Below are 22,776 nucleotides of genomic sequence, written 5' to 3' on the forward strand. Positions count from 1 at the left end.
CATTTTACTTTGACGTGTCTCACATCGGCTGTCGATATCTCCAAGCAGAAAGGCGAAACTCACCAGCGCACTTCGCCACCAAATGACATCAAGCAACAACACTGAGACTCTCCTGTTGACCATCATTTATTTGAAACTCTTTTTCTTTGTTTTGGAGCGGGGGGAAAAAACAAGCTTTGTTTTTTATGAAGAATGGGCTGTGCAATATCCGGCTTGGCTGAAACTGCAGAAATTGGAGAAAAAAGCACTCATGATGTTGGTAGAGGAGGAGGACGACATCCCAGCCAAAACCAGATCGACATGATTAAGGAGTCGTGGAAAGTTATTAGGGATGACATTGCAAAAGTTGGCATCATAGTGTTTGTCAGGTAAGACCGTTGATCAGTTTTAAAGAACTTAACTTATTGTTGCATGCACAATAAGCTCTATGGTGGCCACCCCCACATCATTAGAAATTTTTGATACCTGTGACTTTCCTTCCATTTACATATGGATGCGGTATTCTTCGATCCCATCATACTCTGCTACAATTCATCTATATCAACTGTATTTAAAGAAGAAATGCAAAACTGATCTGAATGCAAACTCTAAAGAAATTTGACTTTCAGGGCTCCACACTAACTTTTTTCAACTCGTAGAGTGCAGTGGCCCCTAACTTAAAATGTTAGGGGTGCAAGTAGGAAATTTAGCCGTGCAAACAGTACTTATATATATAAATATTCAGTCCACGTGTGCACTATGCTATTGTTGTCAGCAAACGAAAATATTCAAGAATAATCATTTTAAAAACGGCCCTTAAGAGGTTCAGTTACGCAACTTATCAGATGGCATGGGTGTACCTAATGTAGTGACATGTGAAACTATATGACGTATGTGGTGGGTGTTTAGGCCTCAGCTGTTGGATGTAGAGCACGGGTGTTGTAGGTCACTTGGCTTGGAGCACAATTAATGACATGTGTCCCCAGTGTGACCTTAGCGTGTTAGTCTGGGAATGGATGTACCGCTTCTGGCTATACCGCAGAGTCTTGCCATGACTATTATTGTAAAAATAGACTTTCATCTCCCTCCAAATATGCTTTCTTCTAGAGTTTTAGCTCAGATAAGACATAGGCTTGAACATATGCAGCACCAATTAAAATTCCATGTGTGTTTACAGTGGCACATTGTGTATATATCTTATCTGATACATATGTCTTATCTGATATATATATGTCATCTGATAAATATGACATCTGATATATATGTCATCTGATATATATATACGCGAAGTAGTGAGGGATCACTGTATATATATATATATATATCACTCCAGTCCTCGGGGGCCGCGTTCCAATATGTTTTCCAAGTTACCCTCGTTAAACACACCTGCGTGAAAAGATCGGTTCATTTTCACGTCCTGCAGGAGCCTAACTTTTGCCACAGGTGCACTTAACGAGGGAATCTTGGAAAACATGTTGGAATGCAGCCCCCGAAAACTGGAGTTTGACACCCCTGCGCTAACCCTAACCCTTTACTTCTTGTTGGTGACCATACTTCGCGGATTTCACTTATCACGGGTGGTTTTTGGAACCAATTATCCGCGATAAACGAGGGATTACTGTATATACACAGCTTCACCCTTGTCTGCCGTTGTCTTGGTAACAGGCTCTTTGAGACCCACCCCGAATGCAAGGACGTGTTCTTCCTGTTCCGAGATGTCGAGGACCTAGAGAGGCTGCGGACCAACCGTGAACTGAGAGCACACGGACTGCGGTAAGTCACATGGTCAGTCAGTTAAGCCTGAACACTAAAATTTCATATGCAATCCAAACCAAATTATTTGATACATATATGAATACTTCTTGGGACGATAGAGTTTTTTTTCATTGTTCTTTTATAAGAGATCTAAAATAAATCACAAGCTCCACGCACACACTGTCTGAGAGCTGCCACATCACTCTCACATCCAGTTTGACGCTTTTTCTTCTCTTTTTCAGAGTCATGTCTTTTATTGAGAAAAGTGTAGCCAGGTTGGACCAACTGGAGCAACTGGAGGCTCTGGCCATGGAGCTTGGAAAAAGCCATTACCACTACAATGCTCCTCCCAAATACTACAGTGTAAGAAGGGTGTCGAACTCCAGTCCTCTGGGGCCGCGTTCCAATATGTTTTCCAAGTTACCCTCGTTAAACACACCTGAGTGAAAAGTTCAGTTCATTTTCACGTTCTTCAGGAGCCTAACTTTTGCCACAGGTGCACTTAACGAGGGAATCTTGGAAAACATGTTGGAATGCGGCCCCAGAAGACTGGAGTTTGACACCCCTGTAATCCACCTCTTAATACCACCATTAGTCCCATTGCTAACTACTGATTGTGATATCCCCAAAGAATACATGAAATTTCACAAATTGCAGTGGACCTTGCTGGTCCTGATAGCTACGTTTCACATTTTGGCAGTATGTCGGAGCAGAATTCATCAGTGCCGTGCAGCCCATCTTGAAGGACAGATGGACGACTGAGCTGGAGGAGGCTTGGAAGGTGAGAAACGCACATCCTCCTTTAATGAAATGTACATGCCGCAACATTTTCTAATACTAATTGACCGGGTGACTTTTGTCTTGGGACATATTATTGTCCAGGTCAGTCAGGTTTTATTGAGTATGTGCTGGCCTCTTGTGGTTGAAAGTATTGTTGCCCGTGTGTGGAGTGTTGTAGTGGTAATGGCTTTTTCCAGACCATGTTCCAGTATGTGACCCGCCTGATGAAGAAAGGCTACGAGGACGAGGACAGACAGAACCAGGCGGCAGTCTCCCCTAAGGAAAGAGGAGACAAGCGAAATGCAGCACTCTGAAAGGCTCACTTTGTCCTTTGATAGCAAAATGGACACCAACAGTGACTTTTTTAACAGCACTTTATTAGTCAACTTAAATTTCGCTGCAGGTCCGATATAGCACACTGCCCCGGACGCTCGGGATTTCCCATTCAGAAGTCAAACGCGCCTGACGTAGTTCGTGATTCTGGTCGGTTGAAGTCCATCCTGAAATCTGCTTCCCATTTTCTATGAACTGAAGCTTTTGACAGAAAATGGAGTTTGAAAAAGAAAGAAGGAACGAGTGGCAGCTTCATATTTCCACTGTACATGACATGATTACATGAGAAAAAAAAACTTTTGAAACACATGAAATGTGATTTTAGTGAAACATTTCATTCCATCTCTTCGAAAGATATACACACCTCCCCTTTAAAAAAAAAAAAAAAAAAAGCTCAAACATAAAAAGTGACCGCTTTCACAATTGTTATTTGAACATAAATAGAAAGCGTAGACATTTAACCAAAGAAAATGCATCCAACTGTGTGGATTTTCTCCAGAGTTCCATTTGTGCAGTACAAGAAATCCTCCCAGATGGCACGGAAAAGTCATTGACGACACGTGATCATGGCAAAATATCAAAGTGATCACCGGGTGGATGAACCGAGACTGACCCGGGTGGGAGCCGCTCCCATCTTCTCAGAAAGGAACGGGATCAGTTCATGAGCCCTTGAGTCTGTTGCTCACTGGGTGGCTTTGCTCTTCTTGCTTTTGCTCTTCTTGTCTTTCTTTTTCAGGCCGTCGATATGCGCTCGCAGGAGGTTGGAGTACGCCTGCAAATAGTTGCTTCCATCAGTATTCAGCACATTGTTTGAAATTCAAACACTTGCAGATTGCCAAAACGTACCATCTGAAACTTGATTACTTCTTTGGTGCTGACCTGTAAGATAAAAATGTAGAGTAAATGAAAAGAAGCATATAATAAGTCAGGAGGGGGAAAACATATCAACAACATATTCACCACTGTGCTGATTTTCTTTTTGCCATCCGAAGCTCTGAGAAGACATTTATTATCTGCAGGCTCAAAAGACTCTGAGTTGCCTTTCCTGGGCATGGGCTTGGTCCTCCCATCATCTGGAGGACAAAATAAATCTCTTTAAAGATGCCATTACCAACATGCCACTAACCACTAAGTGCTTCACAGGGCTGCATGTAGACAAAATCATTCTTCAGATTTAGTTAAAAAAAAAGATGGAAAAAATTATCTTCATCAAAAACTGCACAAATTAATACTCTCTCGCAGTGTGGAGGTGTTCAATACCACTTTTTCAGACTAATACCAGTACAAGTTCTCAACGCTTGAGTAATCACTGATACCAAGAACCGATACCATTAGTACTTTCGATACATGACCCCCACACACGCACACACACACACGTGACGTTAAAATGACATGCAACGACAAGCGGTCGGCCTACTTACACTTTTTCAAAGTGATGACAACACTACCGGATGATCTGCACTTTTGGAATAAACGTGTGAGCTCTGTGAGGAACTACAGGAAACAAAAAAATCAGCACAATCTACTTTGCTTAGTCACTTGGCTCACGCACATATGCATACACAAATGTAGACCAAGTTAACTTTACGGCAAGGTTTTGACGAAAAAATAAATAAAAACTAGAAATTCTTTTTACAGACATAAAACTGCGTTTTACTCAATAAATCAATTCTTAATGTTACAATTATTTGACAAGTTTACAGCTTGATATTATCAGGACCCAGATTCGTCTACAGTACTGACTGGCGTTTACCGAATGATACTTCAGTTGCACGCTTTAAATTAATGGCAAAGCATATACATGACAACAAAACTGACGTTGCCTCTTACCGAATCGTTTTCAAGCAGCACCATTTTTGTGACTTGAGAGAAACGTAGGATTAGCTCAACAGCCGGACGCTAACAGCTAGATGCACACGTACTACTAGTGGTGCGTGCGCTCTTCCTCCGCTCTTGTCTCCACTTCCGCCAATCTCCTTCATTTACCACATCGCCGTCTTGTGGCTCGGAGGATGTAATGTCTGATACTGATCTTCAAAACTTGCCTAGTCAGTGTGCTCAACTGTCAAACTACTCATCGTAATCAATAAAATAACGATTAAAAATAACATCTGCATAGCTCCATTGAAATCAATTCTAATTAAAAACAATCATTTCCACACAATGTCACTGTTTATTCCAGGCAACGCAGTAAATGAAAATACACCAAAACAATTAAAGCGCATGTTCATACAGGATATCTTGTTGCGAATTTATATATCAAACGTAGCTTCGATTACTTAATTTCAATTGATGCTATTAAGATGTAGTTGACCACATATAAAGAGTATTTATCCTTTCTCATGGTAACAGTGGGCAGTCTGCATGGTGACCCAGGTCAGTGAGGTTCACTGTAAACTCAGAGTACCAGTCCCTGTTGAACACCGCCTGTAGCTGGCCCTGCACGGTTTTTCTCTTCCATATACAGGGAGGAGCATGCTGGGAAATCACCAAACCCACTCCAGCTGTAGTCACGAAATAGTCCCCATCCCAGTTGGACGTTCCTGCGTAGCATTGAGCTCATTAATAATTGATCGCAGGATAAGTCTCGGGGGCAAAGGTCATGCAAGTTACTCACCAATGTAGGCCACTTTGTCAGTCACCATGTATTTGTTATGGTTGACGCGACTAAAGGGAATGTTAGTCTGGTTTCCACCAGGCACAATGAAGAACTTCTAAACAGACAAAAATAGCAAAATTGATTACTTTAAACCAGCTGATAAATATCTTTTTTTTTTTTTTTTTTTTTTTTAAAAAAAACATGCCTAAAGCAGAATGCTATGAATTCCTTACTATTTGAATGCTGATGTGATGCGTGGAGCTGTTTAAGGAGGCAAGTGACCGAAGGAAAGGTAGCATTCCTGGAAAGGAGTTGGGCCAGCAGCTGATCAGCATTCGGATCTTAACCCTCCTGAACGCTGCTGTCCTAATCGCGTTGTCAATAGCGGGCCAGTACCTGGAAGAACAATGCAGTGCGGAAATAAAACAAATCATAGCTTGGTGTATAGGTGCATTGCAATAAATTATTGGCTGTGTTTTATAAATTGTATTATTTCAGCAGTTAGACTCCAGGTAGTAGCTTTTTAACATTGAAAAGGTTGGATAAAAGGATGGAAAGTAAGTCACTCGTTTAATCAAACAAAGAAAACTCGTTTCTAAACAACTAACCTTGTTTCTTCTGTATGGCTCACCAGTAATACCAAAATAAATTCATTTGAAATGATGCCCGAAAGCTTATGTAAAAATTTATATGACAGACAAAACAACAAAATACATTTTAGCTGTAATTAGTTATAAATCTATATATATATTTTTTTTATAAATATAAATAATGGTTTGATGGTTGTGTTTTTAGCAGACCATCATTTGTCTTTCGCTGACAAAAAAATCTAGTTTTACCATTTCATTAATTTTACGTAACTATAATAACCTTGGTGTGTAGTGAGTCTCTACTACAGATGTAACCTTTTGTATTGAACTGCTTTAATAAAGTTCAACACGATATTCTTATTTAGAGACGCACTGTATATTTTCTATTCACCGTTTTGGGTGTTGAAAGCGTATGATGGGGGAATAATCCATGACAGCTACATCAATGAAGCGTTGAGCTTCCGAGATGCTGGAAACAATGGCATCCAGGTCCAGAGTCCGTGTATTAGGGCAGATTAACGGTGGGGAACCCTTGATGCAAATAACAAAAGTCATCAACATATTTTTACAAGAATCTGCATATAGTTCTTGTTGATCCTAAAAAAACAAGTGAACAGAAACTGACTGATATGTAGAGTCTGCTGGTGATGTTATCCTCTTTGACCAACAGGGGGTTCTGTTTATTGATGTGACTGACTGGTAGGTATTCTGGCATGGTGTTTTTAGGCATTCCCAATTCCCAGTAAGACGAGAAGATCTGATAGAGGTCGTTTGCAAGACTGGGGCAGTTGTAAATGACCATGCCGAGTTCCTTTACCTACGCAGTCACGAGTGTGGTTAAACAGTCGTCTTACTTACACTGTGTTTCCCGAAGCGGTTTTTTCACCTGTGTCAGAGCTCTCCAATCCATGTTGGCACTTCCGATAAACACATGTTGTCTGTCCACTATCCAGAACTTGCTATGCAGCACACCCTTTGTCAGGTGTCCAAAATCCACATGGCGTACATACACTCCTGGAGAGGATGAATGGAGAGATGTTGGTGAGAAAGAAAGTTGTGCCATTGTGTTCCAAACACACACCTTTTTCTGCTAGGATCTTTAAGTCAGTGGAGTGTGTTTTGATGGAAGGAATGCTGGTCAACACTCGGACTTCGACCTTCTTGGAGGGAAGAGATTGAAGTTGCTCAAAGATTTCCCGTCCCTGTTGTTGCCAGGGTCAAGCATCGTGTTAGTATGCCACAATCTACAGAGTCTGGTTTAGCTCATTGAGATGGTACTTACGGGTTTATCAGAGGAAGCGTTGATGCCGATGTCATCCCCAGTTAATGTCCAGTAAAAAGAAACTACTTCCAGGTTGGTTGTCGCGACAGAAAGGAGGTCCTTCCAAGCTTTCTCCAAAGGGATCCCAAAGGTCGCGTTGGCTTTGTATTGCATGTGTTGAGGAATACTTTCCACAAGAACCATACTGGAACAGTAAATACACTTTTAGACTCTCCTCCCACCCCCATTTTTGTGGAAAATATTTACTAGTGGTCTTTTGTAAGCATTTTTTTTTTTTTTTTTAGAGTTTATGGTGCCGATTCCGATGCAACGATCCATGAGTGAGATCAACCAATACCGATTCAGATACTGATCACATGGATTAGCTGCACTTTTTTTTTTTCAATGTTAGGGCTGCTCGCTAATGATTATTTAAATCTATTAATCTGTCAAATATTTTTAAATTATTCAGATTTCTTAATTTAGCATTTATGGTGCAATCATTCATTTCCATCTTTCCATCCATTAAAAATGAAAAAATATTGACCCCAGAAAAACAAAATAAACATTACTATTTAAATAATAGGTCAAATATTTTTCAATTATTCTGATTTCTTAATTTAGCATTGATGGCGCAATCAAACATTTGCATCAATTAAAAATGAAAAAATATGAACCACAGAAAACCAAAATAAACATTGATACCTTGATTTCCTTGGTAACACATTTTAGACATTATATTTTCATTTCATTTTCAACACTACTGCTGATACTATTCAATTATAAATCTTGAGGATTATCATTCACTTCTTTGCTGTCTGGCTAAGATTCACCTGAATTGTAAACTTCCGTAAACTAGCTCCACTTTGAATGAATTTAGCAAAACCCCTCTTCCTGTAGGTACGATCAAATTCTTGCACAGAGAGATAAACAAGGTAACTTAATTCCCTTGTTACCTGCACTGGTTCTGGTGACTGGATGGGAGACACGAAACCAAGTACAGCATCCCCGCGATGAACAGTCCGCAATAAACCCCACTGGCAATGTTGACATAGAACTCCTGACAGGACACAAAACAATTTCAATAGCACAAAAGTGTATCGTTGCAGAATTAAGGACAACATACCTTGTGTTTAAGACAGTAAGGTTTACAGATGGTCATCCTTCCATGCACAATTGACCTAATAAAGTCCAGAAAGAAAGCAGAATATTGATTGTAGATTTATTCAAAAAAAATAAAACAAATGCATTAAGAGGAACAACTGTGGCAGACAATCATAAAGACTCGTCTTGGGTCGTCTTTATGACTGTGTGCCAACAACTGTGGCTGGAGACAAATCATCAGAAACAAAAAGCATGACATCACAAAAGACAAACACATCACCCCACCCCTAAATGCCGGAGGCCTGCTACTGGGGTACGCCACTTTAATTATCTCAGATCGCTTCTTCCTCTTCATCTCTACTGTATAGAACTCAGTTCCCCTTTTTTTCCACCCACTCATTTTCAGTTCACCATTTAGACTGTGCTTGACATAGAAACAAGTAAATTACCACAAATTATCCATACTTTGAAATTCAATTTATTAGAAAAGGACCCTCATAATTTGCTTGACATAACATAAAACACCAAAAAGACAACAAAATGTGATTCTTTATCAACAAGACAGTCATGGAACAGATTGACACAGTGTTTACATTTCAGCTTTGTAGGTTTATAAGGACTTTGTTGGGATTAAAGCCAACTATCCCATCAAAGCAGATTAGCAGCAACGCGTCACACATTCACTTGTAAACATCTTGCCGGGCTGCGAGAAGCATCCTAAACATAGCTTAGGGGCACTTGCAAGAACTTCGCAATGGCACGCTACGTGGAAGAGGAAGAACATCAACCTGCTGGTGAACCGCGGTACTTTCATCCTGTTGTCGCACAGGTGAAAAGCAAGGATAAAAGGAGAATGTGGCGCTACTTTAGTGCAAAAGCCCCATAGAGGTAATTGGTAGTATACTCAGATCACAAACTACGTTTTGCTCAGAAACGACAGCATATTAAATGCATGACGACTGAGGTTTTACAGTCGCTCGTGCTATTTGGTTGCCTTCCTTTTACTCGGCTGGAAGGAATAACTGATCACTAACTCCCTGAAAACATAACATCTGGGAGAAAATGCATGATTTTTGTACAAAATATAAATACGTATTTGACGTTATTGCATAGATCTGGTCAAAATGCATAGATGTGACAGAACATCTGGAAAGGAAAAATGCCAGCAAGAGCAGGCCACACATGCTTAAAATTAAAATAAGACTCTACAATGAACACAAAAAGAATTTTTTTGTCGGGTTCCCTGAGTTGATTCGTCCCAGGGTGTTAATTTTGTTTTTAGATTCGAAAACTGTCACTTGAATTGGTCAAATTACTGGCAAATACAATCAGCTAGTGTTGAGGGCATTTCATCATGAAATCATTTCAGGAAGTCCTCCTCAGACTGTTTTACTGTGTTCTACATATTCTATGTGCAGCACTCAATGTCTCACTTCCACTTTTCACCTTGCTTGATTTCACTTCCTGCCTTCAACGCATAACACCTATGTTTGTGACACTGAGGCCGAGCCGATGTCAAACCAAGCGTCCCTCTCTGAGATCTTCCGGCGTCACGGCAGCCCTCCGCACACTTTCCCCGGGCCTCCGACCACCACCTCGCTTTGAGGCAGAGTGGACCGTTCTCCAGTCCCTTGACCCCGCGGGTCTGGAAAAGTGACCCCCTTGTGAGGAGGTGACCTCAGACTCAGAGGAATGAGCGTCCGGCTGCCAACTGGGCTCCACGACTGTATTTATGACTGCAAAGAAAAATGACAATCTGGTGAATTATCGTGACAAGTATTTAGATTTGTACATGCTCTGACTGACTTACCCACAAGTTGTTTTTGAACTCTTCTCAGTTCTTTCAAAATAGATGTAATATCCTGAAACACAGGCAACACCTGAGTTTGTAAACAGTCATGAAAAAATAAAAATAAAAGTGAACCCATACCTTGTTGGATGCCTTGACAACAGGCCCATCGCTATTTGAATTAACCTCCGCCTCTATTTGTTCCCAAACATCCATCTTGTCATGAAACAGCACCCTGAACACAGTAAAGCAATATTAGACAAGCTGTTGAAAACTGACATTCATTGGTGTTTAAGAAAATAAAAATCTCCAGACAGATATAAAACTAGAAATAAATGACACTTGGTCTCTTACTTGATCTTCTCAGAAAGCTGTTCCGTGTTCTCTCGGATGGCCATGATGACCTGCGACACGGGGTTCAGCATGGGGTCCTGCACGGCGACCTACGCAAACAAAAGATCATCTCTGATAATCTCGGATGGCTCGCGTCAGATGTTTCAGTGAGGAGTGCGGTGCGGTGTCAGACCTGCTCTATGTTGTGAGGTTGCAGTTCGGAGTTCATGTCCTGGTCGCTTGGGTAAGGTTCTGCTGATGAAGTACGTGGCGGGACTCTCTGATAGTTCAATCCCATCTCTGGTATCCGCTGAACAAGCTGCAAAATGAGCGTGGTTGGAACTGCTGCAGTAAGGTTGTTCCTGATTAGATGTAATTCCGTTTACCTTTTCATGAGCCGTCACTGCCGAAACAGGCACGCTACTCTCCGCCGTCAAATTCTGCGAGTCACCTTCTCCTGTGACGTCATGAATCTCTCGGGCCAAGATGGCGAGATCTTTGGCCAGGTCTTGACTCAAGCTATCAGAGAGGGAGCGCAAACGAAAAGTTCTACACGAGGCGATGGGCGTGCCGCAGAATTTTGCCAAACAACGCAAATGTGATATTCCCAAATCCCTACCGCGCAATCTCGGCACTGTGGGTGGACCAGTTGTTCAAGTCCTCCCCGTCCTGGTTCTGCTCTTCAGAATCCTTGCTTTGGAGTTTGGGGTGCGGCGGAACCACCGGGTGGGGCCGAGGCGGACGGTGCGGACTGTGGGAGGCTGAGGAAGGTTGGGAGCGTTTGTGTTTAGGGGTGATGTGATTGGAGTCGTACTCCTCATCTGACGTGGAGGTATAGCCACAACCTTTCTGGCGTCTCCGGGAGCCTTTGGCAGCATGAATTGGTTTGTGTTATAGAGGATTAGTCGTGATAAAGGGAGGAAAAGGAGGGAGACACACACAAATTTCATCATAATACACCACCCCAAAGATTTTTGACACGGGGTCTATGAACAGGGGCGGAGCTAAATGGTGGCCAATTTGATCTCAGCCACATGTGCTGTGTAGCAAAGGAAGACCTCAAAAAAGTTCCAGCTTTGTCCCTGTCCACGAATAAGGAAAAGGTGGTGCGGATGTGCTCATTTTTTACAGAGGTGAGTTCAAATTTTTTGGAGTCAAGAGAAATAAGCAAATGTTAAACCTCCACAGCACAGCAGCTGAATGCAGTCAAGACCAATTCTGAATTATTGAGCTTGAATGCACCTTTAGGCTCACAATACTGCAGCAGGATGTAAATGGTTGAACTGGTGCAAATTGTGCAGATGAATCGAGGTGTTATTATTGTTAGTAAAAGGATCGGATCACTTCCCACATAAAAAACAAATCTGCCCAAGTAGAGACGTCATTAATGAATAATAAATTAAAAACCTTTAAAGAACCAAACCAATTCATCACTGGGTCAGACGTTGAAGTCCCGTGCCTATTAAGTTCTGGTCTCTCAAGCAAAAGCAAAATTGTTCAAATGGAAAAAAAATACTGTATTTTAGGGATGAAATTATTTTTAGTATTACTTGAAAATTAAAATAAATACATTTTGCTATTTAATGTTGCTTCATGTGTACTGATCCAATCATAAATGTTTCTACTCACTCGCTGTGCTGCTGGCATATTTGGCACTGCTGGAGCGTCCACGGGTGATGGGTGTTTTTGTGAGAGAGGGCTTCAGCGGTCTTTCGCCAGGTTTTGGCCCGACAGCAGATGTCCTGGTGCTTCCAGATTCTGTAATACGGTTTGGGTTCTTTCCTGCCCACTGTGAAGCGGCGGAGTTCTCCGTGTCACTGGTTGCATGGAAGGAGCTGGTCCGGCGGCGAGGCATGGCTAGCATATCCCACTTGGAGAGTTTCTTGGTTTCTTTAGCGCGGGCATTAGCCGCCTCCTGGGAGAGCCGTTCTGTCTCTGTGGTCTCGTTGTCGGAGGCGTCGCCAAGGCGGGCTCGCCTGAGCATGGATGCCCGTGTGGGTCTTGGTGCTGAGAAGCTATTGACACGGCTCAACGTTTGGGTCACCCTTGAACTCTTGCCATCGTCCCGCTGAAGGGGTATAGTGTATTTTTTCTGGGTGTGTGTGGATTCCTGATCAGAGTACGGAACATTGGAGCACTGAGGGTCGTCACTCAGGTCGGCAGAACCGCATTTGCCAATACTACGCCTTAGTCCAACTGGTCTCCTGGGGGCCTCGCTTTTTTCTGGTCGTCGAGGCAAAACAGAAGACTGGTAGTTTGAGAAGAGACTGGATATACTACCCGAAGATCTTTCCCTTTGGAGCACATTCAGCGGAGGTTTTCTAGTCAGCGGGTTGGACTTGGTCTTATTGCTCTGCTGGCTGACTGTACTGGAGGAATCCACATCAGACTCCCCGGAGAGGGAGTTTGGTACAGGAGAAGCTGCGGTTTCAGATTGGCCTGCTTGGATCTTGGCCTCCAGAAGAGCAAGCACATCCTCCGTGTCTTTGAGGTAAGTATGAGTGTCCTGGCTGGAGGTTTGCTGGAATAAGTCAGGCTCAAGTTCTCCGTGAGAAGAGATGTTGGGCAGTCTGGCACTGCTCGGCTGCGCCATAGTGAAGCTCTCTTGTCTGACTAAGGAGGATGTTGAGCTGTCCTTGGAGTCGGAGCTTTGCGTTTCCTGGACCAGAATAGGAGCAGACGTGCTGGGCCTGACTTTTCCTGAATCCTGTCCCCCTTTACGCTTGGTCAACGTGGCTGTTGAGAAGGTTTTAGGAGATCGTTTTTTCTCAGTCTTTTCAATAGTGAGAGAGTTTGAGGCTCCATTTTCTGGTTCGGGGGAGTCATCTTCTGAATCAACGTAGAACGTGTTCAATTTGTGAGATTGCCTGAGCTCATCCTCCTTTTTTCCCTTTCCTGTGTCTGACGGCGGCCCCCTTCGCTGCTCTACGATGGAACCGTCGTCAGACTTGCTGGCATCGCTCAGACTATCGGGGTCCAAATCATCCTGCACTGACAATCGATGAACGCCATCATCAGAAGTGCTGGTGGCCACCAAGCTGCTTTCTTCCACAACAAATGTTGAATGCGGCTCATAGTGAATATGAATGCTGGGTGCTGGAGCGTCATTCATCTCCTTCAGAATGCGCTGAGTTCTTGGGCCTTCGGAGTCGACGCTGTCAAGATTTTGGCTGAGTTTGGCTGTGATTGTGGTCCGTGCTACAATCAAATAGTTATTGCACAAATGCATATTAAACACACATCGTGGAACAGAAAATATATTCATGAGGCGGGCTCATCATCATTTCAAATCGGCTTCTTACCTCCTCCTGACAACCCCATCTGGGCCGACCTATTAAAGTGGCCAGACGAAGGACCAGCCTCCACGTCGACCAAGCTCGCCCAGCAAGACATCCATTTTGGAGCTCCCTGCATCACTGCGCTTGCCATCTGAACCTGTGTAAGGCAAAACACGAGTTATTGTGTGTTTCTAATAAATGACTCAGATGAAGCACAGCTGATTTTTATTTTTTCCTCAGCGGCGAATAAATTAGGAAAGCATACAGTATAGAGTTACATCAGATACAATTGCACACTCTAATGACCTCCAGCACAAGAGTTCAGTTTTTTGGTTTTTTTTAAATGCTCAGTTTTGATTGACATCTTTTTCAATTTCTGTTTATTATTGTGGTTGTAATTTGTCATTGTTTAGATCTTAATTATTTTGGAAACATTACATAACTACACGAAAAGCATATAAAAATTGTATGGTACTGTAAATTCAAAACCACTTAAATAAACATTAAAAATGTAACACCCTTCAACAGTCAATCCAAACTGAGAATTCTAAAATTCATGTCAGATTGTTCTTAATCCAGCTCTTCTCTTGTACATCAGATAGTGCAGGTGACCCGGATGCATTGTCTGGTGATTGGTTTGTGATTTATATTTACACCTTGTTTGATTAAAGCAAACCACGCATATCCCAAAGTGTGTGAGAAGAGAGAAATGTAGGGAATCAAAAGACAGAGTTACCAAAAGATTGAGGCCCAATTTATTGACCCGATTTTAAGAGTTGGTGTTATAATAATTGGAAGACTATTGATTTGATTTTTTTTTTTCCCAATCCAAGCAGGAAGGTTTACCTTCACCCCACTTGCTCCTTGTTGCGGAGCAGGCCTCACCTCCCCATTGTTACTCTGCCTATGCAGCTCCCTGCTCTCAACAATAACAGGCTTAAATGTGGCTGATGTATCTGCTTCAATGTGATTGGTTCCCACTGGATTCTCAACAACACCAAACACCTGGAACAAAGCATTAAAAATGGGTAATCGCGGCCGACAATATGTATGGTTCCATTTTCTGGGAAGGTCTTTGTCCCAAGAGACACGAGACTGTTCGGATTTAAAAGTAAAGGGTTAGAACTCCACAGCAGTGGAAAAAAAAAAAAGCTTGCCTTATCAATTTTGTTTCGGGCGTCTTCAAGCTCCTTATCTGCGGCATCTGCTTCGATAGTGTAGGTTCCCGCATCGCTCAAAGTGTCCTCCTCTGCATTTTTAGGGCCTCCTTGGGTCCCCTTGACCTCTCCACTCTGACAAACAAGAGGCATCGTCGGGACCTTGAGGGGAACGGGCTGGTGGATCGGAGAGGATGTCTTGGGTAGAGAGGGAGGATCAATCATAGTAGGGCTGCTGAAAGTCTGATCAAGCTGTGGGACTACTGACGTTTCAGTTTCAGGTTTTGTTGGAGGGATAAATGATTTTTTCTCCTCGTTGGAAGAAGACGTCTGCTTTTTCTCTTTGAGCCATTCGGTTGTAAATTCCTTTGCTAATTTGGATCTTCGGCCAACACTGCTAAAAGGCTTGACAGAAATGCCGGATGATGACCTTGATGAAAAACCGGTGCTGATTCGTTCCTCTGTCTTTTCCCGTCGCAGAGAGCCACTTCTTTGAGAACCAGAGGAAGCGGACCCTTTTAGGGGAATAGTGTACCGTTGGGATGGGGGAGTGCGACAGGCTCCAGACTGGACTTGCCTCTCACCGGCTGGACTTGTGCTTTTCCTGGCCTTTTCGAGATGGAGCCTGAGGTTTGAATGCTCTGACGAGTTAGTCAGGGATCGTTTCCTTCGGGGGTTATCATCAGATTGCTCATAAAATTCTATGACAAAAGCTTGGTGAGGATCTGCCTTGCCGGTACCGGATTGAGACTCTGGAGGAGAGTAAGAGGAGGGCTGCTCTGAGTCAGTGAAGCGCTCAGGAGGGGAGGCTCTCTGGAGCTGCGATGAAATCTGGTAGCCAACTGGAGATTGTGATGGCAGCAAAGTCTGCTCATTGACTGAGGGATCTTCTGCACCGATGACTTTTTCATATTGGTTGACTGATGATGAAAGAAGAACATTTCAAGAGTCTATCCTATTAATTGCATTAAGGATAAACCTACAGACTTTTGTACTCACCTTTGACAGTCTTCAGAAGTGATGGATCACTGTTGCCACTGAAGATGTTTTCACCCTGGGATCTTCTCCTCATCATGTTTGTGGGACTTTGAACCAGCCAGTCAGCAACCTTACTTTCAGCTGACATCACCTCGGTAGGAGTGGTCACACCCTCAGCAGGAGGAGGCTTACGTTGCTGACGGAAGGAGAACTTAGTGACATGGTCCTTGATCATCATTTTGCCTGGGGTGCATTCATCAAATTCGATAGTGAAGGAGGCATGGCTTTGGACCACGGGAGGCGTCGGGGTGGATGGGAGATGGTCTTGATCTGGAGTGTCCTTAGTTGGAACCTCATGAACTTGCAAGTCTGGTGGCTTGGACGGCCGTTGCTGTAACTCTTTTGTGGGGATCTCAAAGTAGCTGGGCTCTTGGCGGTAGGAAAAGATGGACTTGCCTTGATTGTCAGACAAAGAACTGCGAAGTTCATACCTGGGAACATCTTTACCAGAGTCTGGTGGCAAGATACAACAAATAATTATAGTTCAACTCACAACAATCTTAATGTGGCATTTCAGAACTTACTAAGCTTGGAAACATAGCCATGTTTGAATTAAAATGGCATGATGGAGACTTCTGAGTTGTAAAAAAATTATTTCACCAAGTCGCCAATTCTTATTCATAAAATGTTGAAGTTGTTTTAGCTGCTACGATGAGAGACTAAATGTTCTATCACACTTGTTCAAGGTCCAAGGCGAGCTGAAGCCATTCCCAGTTGACCTTGGGCGAAACGTACACCACGGACTGGTAATAATCAATCAAATCATAATTGTGATCAGCACATTGAAGGGCACATGAACGGTGGCCGTCAGGGATTTTGCCGATTGTGTTGTCAATATACATAATCACCCAAATCGGAAAACCGTTGATACTTCCATCTCACAGTTGCTGAATGTAGCCCAGCAGGGCTCGTATTATCTGTTACTGCTCCTCGACATGAGGCCAACAATCAAAGCTTCCTACCCCCTCCAGCAGCTTAGAGGGTCATAATCCATCACGAGGCAGACAGTCACTGCCCATTGGCCTGCCATAGTAAGAACTGGCTCACTTTCCACAACTGGCAGCCAGGGATGTGCCTTGGGCTTCACATTATCCCATCTATCAGTGACCCACAAAGGGCATTGGATAGTGATGCCACAGAAAAGCATGACACTTTAAATTAGGTTTGAAGTGATTTAAAAGTATTCAGTATATCAAACAGATAAATAACCCAGTGAGACATATTTGTAAAATACATTCTCAGACCTGGTGTTTGTAGGTGTGTGGATTTTCCGCTCCGGTTCTGGATTTTAGTGGCTGGATCCTCATCCTCCCCCCACCAGGATGGTTGGCCATAAAGAGGAGTTGGCTTGGATATTAGTGTATCTGTAGTAGCTAAATGACAAACACAAAATATTAGTTATGCTGATAAATTTATGCATAGATGGAAAATGGAAAATCTAATTTTTATGTTTTTTTTTTAATGTTGTTACAAGCAACAACTCTGTTCTGGTCTCTAAATAATTGTAAAGATTTCCATTTTAATTTTTCCAAAGTAGGTCATGGTTTCCATGATACAGTACTATGACAAGTACGGCAAGCTAACTTTAATGTTTTAATGAGTCACACCCTGTAAATATGCCATGTCCCGCCCGCCCTTGCTGACAGCGGCAGGACTGGACAAACTCTACATCCTGAGCCGCTGGATTGGAAAACAGGCAAGAGAAAGCAGAAAAGCTCTTTTTCAAGTTCGGGCAGAGTCAGGCCGGATTTGTTCAACTCACACAAAACTAAACAAAAATGTCAAGAATCCAATATCTTTTATTTTTCCAAAACAGGGACGATTTTGAGTCATTGAGTAGTGGTGAGAAAATCTGCGTCTCTGGGGATGTTCACAAACATCCTATTTTAAGCGAGTCTGGTTCTTTCCTCTGATGTCATAGGGGTTATTATGGAGCAGAAAAAAATGTGAACAGCTGGAAGAGCTTTTCTCACTTCCTTTTCGAACAATTCTTGAACTATTGCCTGTGTCGTAAAATAGGATTTGTTGAGATTGGTGCAGCTCACAGAAGCTTAGATGCCCTGAGAGCAACTCTGAGGCAGTTCCCATGTGAAGAGTTGGTACCAGGACATGAACACCGCTTTAAGAACCTTTGTGGGCGTGCATCCAAAAGGCCTCCGTGTCAGCTGCCAGGCATGGCTGACCAAGATAAGAACTTCTCCTTATCCTTTTCACCCCTTCACTTAGAATTAAGTCAACTTGTGCAGCCACCTCCGAAGTCTATTTCTTAAGTGGCAACACACCATTTTACAACAACAAAAAAATCATGCATATCTATATGGGGAATACATTTTGACTGGCTGTAGCAATTTCACTGTTCCTCTCATGGAACCCAAAGAGCAGTTTCCAAAGCAGCTGCTAGTCATGACAGAGATTGTGTAAACTTTACACTGTAAAGGCTCATTTTTACCTGAAAGCGAAAGCGCTTTGCGTTCGCCCTTCTGAGGTAGCTTAGCATTGGAAACAAGCTCTTTGCTCTTCTCTTGGTTGTGAACCTGCTGCTTGTCCTTCACCCGGGCCTCCAGGGCTTTGAGACTGAGTTGCAACTGGCTGGTGTACTTCTCGTGCTGTGCAGAGTGTGAGAAGGGAAACAGGATGTCAGGCACAAGATACAACTAGTACAACAATGCCCTGCTCGTCCCTCCCATACACAATCTACTCGGGGTTGCACATCCATGTTTGCATTCACAAAAAAATCCCGATAGCAAACAGTCTGCCAGGGCTTGTCTGAAAATTTTACCTTGAGAGCCTCCTCTGGCACCTTGTGTTGACTCTTCTCCAGTATATATACATGAGCATGTGGCCACCAGTTAAAGTAGAACTGAACTTTTTTTTTTTTTTTTACTAGTGTACAAATAATGCAAGGTGTGACGTGTGGTTATTCATTTGTGGTGACAAACATTCGTAAATGGTCACAATGGTGCAAGAGCAATCCGCCATGTTATCTAAACTAAATTCCACCTCCCACAAGCTAGCAGCTGTGAGGGAGGGGTCAAAGGGTGCAGGAGATTTTCAGTCCACATTTAAACAATAATCTAAAACGCCTGACTGGAAAACCACAAAGGATTAACATGCCTCTGTAGCCAGTGGCCAACAAAGGGGAAATGTTGAATATTGGTGGTGCAAGCAGGAGCCTATTGGTGCCTCATTACAGCTGGCCAGTAGGCTCAGGCCAGAAGGTGAGCATACCAAAAAAATATATTGAATCTAAATTATACTGGTGGAATACATTATTAAGATTAGAGACGGCATTTTTGGAAATAAAGGATATCATAACCAAAGCGAATGACATCTGAAAGCTTGAGGGTGATGTACGTCTGGTCAGGAATTCGGAGGTCATTCACGAAGGTCTGAAAGAAAAAAAAAACACAGATAATCATGGTATGACCTGTATGAGAGCACTTTTTGCTCACTGATGCATGGGCCCAGATACCATAAGGTGCTTTGCGGTTGGCCCTTTTCCCATTGAAAGCTAATCCGGTGGTTCATTGAAACGCTGATGAGATTACGTCCTTAAGCAAGGGCAGAGACATAATTGTTGAAAGTCATGTATAATTACTGGTCCAGGTCCTTACACTGCTACGCTCTGATTAGTTTGTCACGGCCCAAAGACACTCTTTTGGAGAACAATGAGCAACATCTCTGACCCACTCAACTCTGAGTTGAGTGGGGATAATGAAGCAGCAAAGCGGAGACAGGCGGAGCGTTTAGAAAGGAATGGTGCTTGATTACAGTTCTTGTCCCGACCAGAACCGTCATTTTGTGATTAAGGAACGGTACCAGACCGGAGCTGGCTCCATCGCTCTGGTCGGAGGCAGCCTGGATTCACTCACCCCATTCAAGCTGCCCAGATCCTTCACCATGTGCTCATCTGCGTTGGGGTCATAGTTGATCACAGCGTGCTGTTTGTCCACACTTCGAGACTGCAAAAATATCCAAATATATAAATGTGCTTCTGTTTTCTTACTGTGTATCCAAACCAAGTTAGCGATTAGGACTGATGCACTTTCATTTCTCCGCTCATTAACCACTCGGTGCCTCTGCGTGACAAAGATCACCACCAGGCAGAATAGTTTATACCCACCAATGGGCCTTTTATCTGGTTAGAAAAAGCCGGCCTGATGTGGATTGTCTGTGTTGTCCTATCGGCGCTTTTAACTTTCTGGAGAGTGACTTGCTTGCCTGAGGCTTTAAGCTTCATGAAACAGTTTACCGACTTGATTAGTTAGGTTAACTGTGCAACGGCAGCACTGACACATTCCTCACTCTGAGGCCTCTGACTGTTTGAGGACAAATCACTCGGCCAAATCGTTCAACTGCAGCACTAGGAAACAACATCTAGGCCAATGAAGTCCAGACCAGAAACAAAGGCGGAGATGTTCTAATTACTGGTGGATACTCACCAGGCGACAGTTGTCTCGGTAATTCTAAACATGCAAGTTGGAAGGCATGGAGTCATTTGATACCACTTTCATGCCAAACAGGATTTTCTCAGTGTCACATAATATGGAGAGCTACGGAAAGTATTCGAAGAATCCAACTGTTAAATCGTTTGGGGGGCGGCTTTTGAGCTAGAGTAAAGTAGCACTTACAAATCAAATAAACAATGGATCATTTTAGAAGGGGGAAACTTTTTTTTTTTTTTTACTATGGACACTTTGAGCTCAGTCATGACACACAATTGCCTACTGGTAGTTTGGCCTCGTCACTACCGCAATGCATGCTGGGAGCCCATGCTTGGTGTGTTTGACACATGAATGCAACCGGCTGTCATGTCACACACATCAGCGTTCTCATCATTTTTGAAGAGATTACACAGGGAGGCTGTTGGCAGTCATGTGACACCGTGCTGCTGTTTGCTGTGTCAACCTCGGCCTCCTATGCATCACCTTGGTGACCCCTCGCTCCGAAAACACACACAAGTCACACACCTGCAGCATTAGCTCGCAGTCGTCCCGGCCGACAAAGATCATCTCCCGCGGCAACCGGTGGCGCGTGCCCGAGCTGCTGACCAGAAACCATGACGTCACGCTCATCCTGGTGCTGCGAGTCAGGATCTTCTTGGCATCCTGGAAAATAAAGCATTCCAAGTAAGACAGAAATCATTAAACATCAGTGCGCTCACTTTGGGAATCCTAATAAATGTTCTTTTGTATTACTTAATTGCCACAATATGTTTGACTTGTTTTAAAGTGATGTCAAGGAAATTTTCAGGACTGTTGCCATTCATACAAAATAATTTGTGTTCAACTAAGCAGGACTAAATATTTCACACGAAGTAAATCATTTGAGACAAGCACATCTTTATTTCAATACAATGTATAATTTTGTGGGATTTTCGTAAAGACGCATTGAGATTAGGTGAAATATCATCAAACAATGAAATGCTCTTCCACTAGATGGCAGAAGGCACCAAATTAACCTGTTTTTCCACTTTTGGTGAATTTTGTTTGTGAGGTGCTGTGCCATGAGATTTTCTTGAATATACAATATGTGCGGATCATCAAAAATTGGGAAACAGAACATCTCAGATAGGTTAGACCTGTTTATCCAAACAACTCCAGTCTGTTAGTTCCTACTAAAGCCCATGCAATGAAGATATTTGACTTAAGCAGTCAACCATACTGGAAAGACAGATAAAGGGATTGTCAGGTGTGCATGATGTACAGTAGACTGGAATACATCACAAATCCCGATCATAAAGTCAATTAGCATTCAATTTAATTCTACGCTGTCTGTTTAGGTATGATTAAAAGCTGTCGCAATAATGTAGGGCATTCGGTGAACTTTGTCTTAAAAAGAAACTTCCAAAGCTCTCGGATTGTTATTTCCTGTCAGTGTTTCCATCTGAAACTCTTGCCAGACTTAAACTGTTATGTCGTAAATCCAGATTTTTATAAATTCGATGTTATTTTGAGTGAATCGGGTTTGGTGGACTTGTTTTTGGTTGCGATCGAAACCAGCATTTTGCTTACGACATCACCCGAGCACCAACGTACCTGTAGAGCCTTCTCCGTCTTACTTCTGAGAGAAGCCAGCGTTTCGCGTCTTCGGAAAAGTGAAATTCGACGACCAACATGTACACGGACGGCGCCAGGTGATCGCGGCCAGGTAGATTATACGCACACCCTCTTTTTTTCCTCAGGGGAATGACAACCGGGCGAAACTGTCTGACGTGTCTCCGCCTCCCGACACCACGTCACTTGACAAGTATGACCAAGCCTATCTTGGATGGACGAGTTCTCACTCTGATGCAAAATTCAGAATTTAAAAAAAATCTTTGTCAGTAAAGCAAAACGGCAGTTTTGGCCAATTTGACTTTGACATCAACGTGGAAGATGTTTTTTTTTTTTTTATAGCTTTCGCAAGGGAGGAGACAAGCTACGTCGATTGCAAAATACAAAAAAAAAATACGTAAAAAAAAAAATAATACTGTCACCCACATTATAGCAGTGACAACATTTACTGGTTTTGATGCTTGTGATGCCCCTAAAAGTCCTAAAACCCGAGCACTAATGTTTTATAGACAATCTTCGTCCTTAGTCTATCCACTAGATGACGCCCTAGGCTCAGCTTCAATTTTACACTGTTGACGTTTGATTTGCAAAATAAATGCTGGTGTTTATTTAATGAAGTAGTTAATCAATGTTTTTGTACTGTTACATGGTGACATGTATGAGAGTAAATCAATAAACCAGCTGTCTTTTAACAAGTCATACATCTCTCCAATAACTTTAAAAC

At 42.8% G+C, this 22,776-nt stretch overlaps 4 protein-coding genes across 5 annotated transcripts; 1 reads left to right on the forward strand and 3 right to left on the reverse strand.

Moving 5' to 3' along the window:
- The first annotated feature begins 8 nt into the window (after positions 1-8).
- Positions 9-3,279, forward strand: xgb (x globin). The gene is made up of 5 exons (XM_037242464.1): positions 9-368; positions 1,645-1,752; positions 1,977-2,097; positions 2,435-2,515; positions 2,712-3,279. Exons 1-5 carry the CDS (start codon positions 193-195, stop codon positions 2,826-2,828), a joined length of 603 nt encoding a protein of 200 aa, XP_037098359.1. The 5' UTR covers positions 9-192; the 3' UTR covers positions 2,829-3,279.
- Positions 2,871-4,837, reverse strand: srp14 (signal recognition particle 14). Its single transcript, XM_037242465.1, has 5 exons — positions 4,678-4,837; positions 4,269-4,341; positions 3,808-3,920; positions 3,694-3,726; positions 2,871-3,619 (listed from the first exon to the last, which is right to left on the reverse strand). The coding sequence occupies exons 1-5, from the start codon at positions 4,699-4,701 to the stop codon at positions 3,530-3,532; spliced, it is 333 nt and encodes a 110-aa protein (XP_037098360.1). The 5' UTR covers positions 4,702-4,837; the 3' UTR covers positions 2,871-3,529.
- Positions 4,838-5,004: 167 nt separating this feature from the next.
- Positions 5,005-8,665, reverse strand: LOC119116783 (5'-3' exonuclease PLD4). Of its 2 annotated transcripts, XM_037242462.1 has the most exons (10): positions 8,424-8,665; positions 8,254-8,357; positions 7,319-7,502; positions 7,118-7,238; positions 6,923-7,050; positions 6,662-6,853; positions 6,428-6,567; positions 5,680-5,842; positions 5,465-5,561; positions 5,005-5,390 (listed from the first exon to the last, which is right to left on the reverse strand). In XM_037242462.1, exons 1-10 carry the CDS (start codon positions 8,457-8,459, stop codon positions 5,188-5,190), a joined length of 1,368 nt encoding a protein of 455 aa, XP_037098357.1. In that variant the 5' UTR covers positions 8,460-8,665; the 3' UTR covers positions 5,005-5,187. The 2 variants fall into 2 exon arrangements, with proteins under 2 accessions (XP_037098357.1, XP_037098358.1); XM_037242463.1 differs by lacking the exon at positions 8,254-8,357 and having other exon boundaries at positions 8,424-8,662.
- A 196-nt stretch (positions 8,666-8,861) lies between these two features.
- On the reverse strand, positions 8,862-22,213 carry cep170b (centrosomal protein 170B). Its single transcript, XM_037242461.1, has 19 exons — positions 22,035-22,213; positions 20,967-21,104; positions 19,869-19,958; positions 19,307-19,385; positions 18,776-18,834; positions 18,446-18,602; positions 17,241-17,369; positions 15,958-16,449; positions 14,959-15,878; positions 14,648-14,806; positions 13,826-13,958; positions 12,153-13,721; positions 11,143-11,389; positions 10,910-11,042; positions 10,717-10,842; positions 10,545-10,633; positions 10,332-10,425; positions 10,212-10,263; positions 8,862-10,137 (listed from the first exon to the last, which is right to left on the reverse strand). Exons 2-19 carry the CDS (start codon positions 21,069-21,071, stop codon positions 9,917-9,919), a joined length of 4,854 nt encoding a protein of 1,617 aa, XP_037098356.1. The 5' UTR covers positions 21,072-21,104; positions 22,035-22,213; the 3' UTR covers positions 8,862-9,916.
- Between the last annotated feature and the right edge of the window lie 563 nt (positions 22,214-22,776).

This window comes from Syngnathus acus, chromosome 22, assembly GCF_901709675.1.
Source record: "Syngnathus acus chromosome 22, fSynAcu1.2, whole genome shotgun sequence".
NCBI classification, from domain to species: Eukaryota; Metazoa; Chordata; class Actinopteri; order Syngnathiformes; family Syngnathidae; genus Syngnathus; species Syngnathus acus.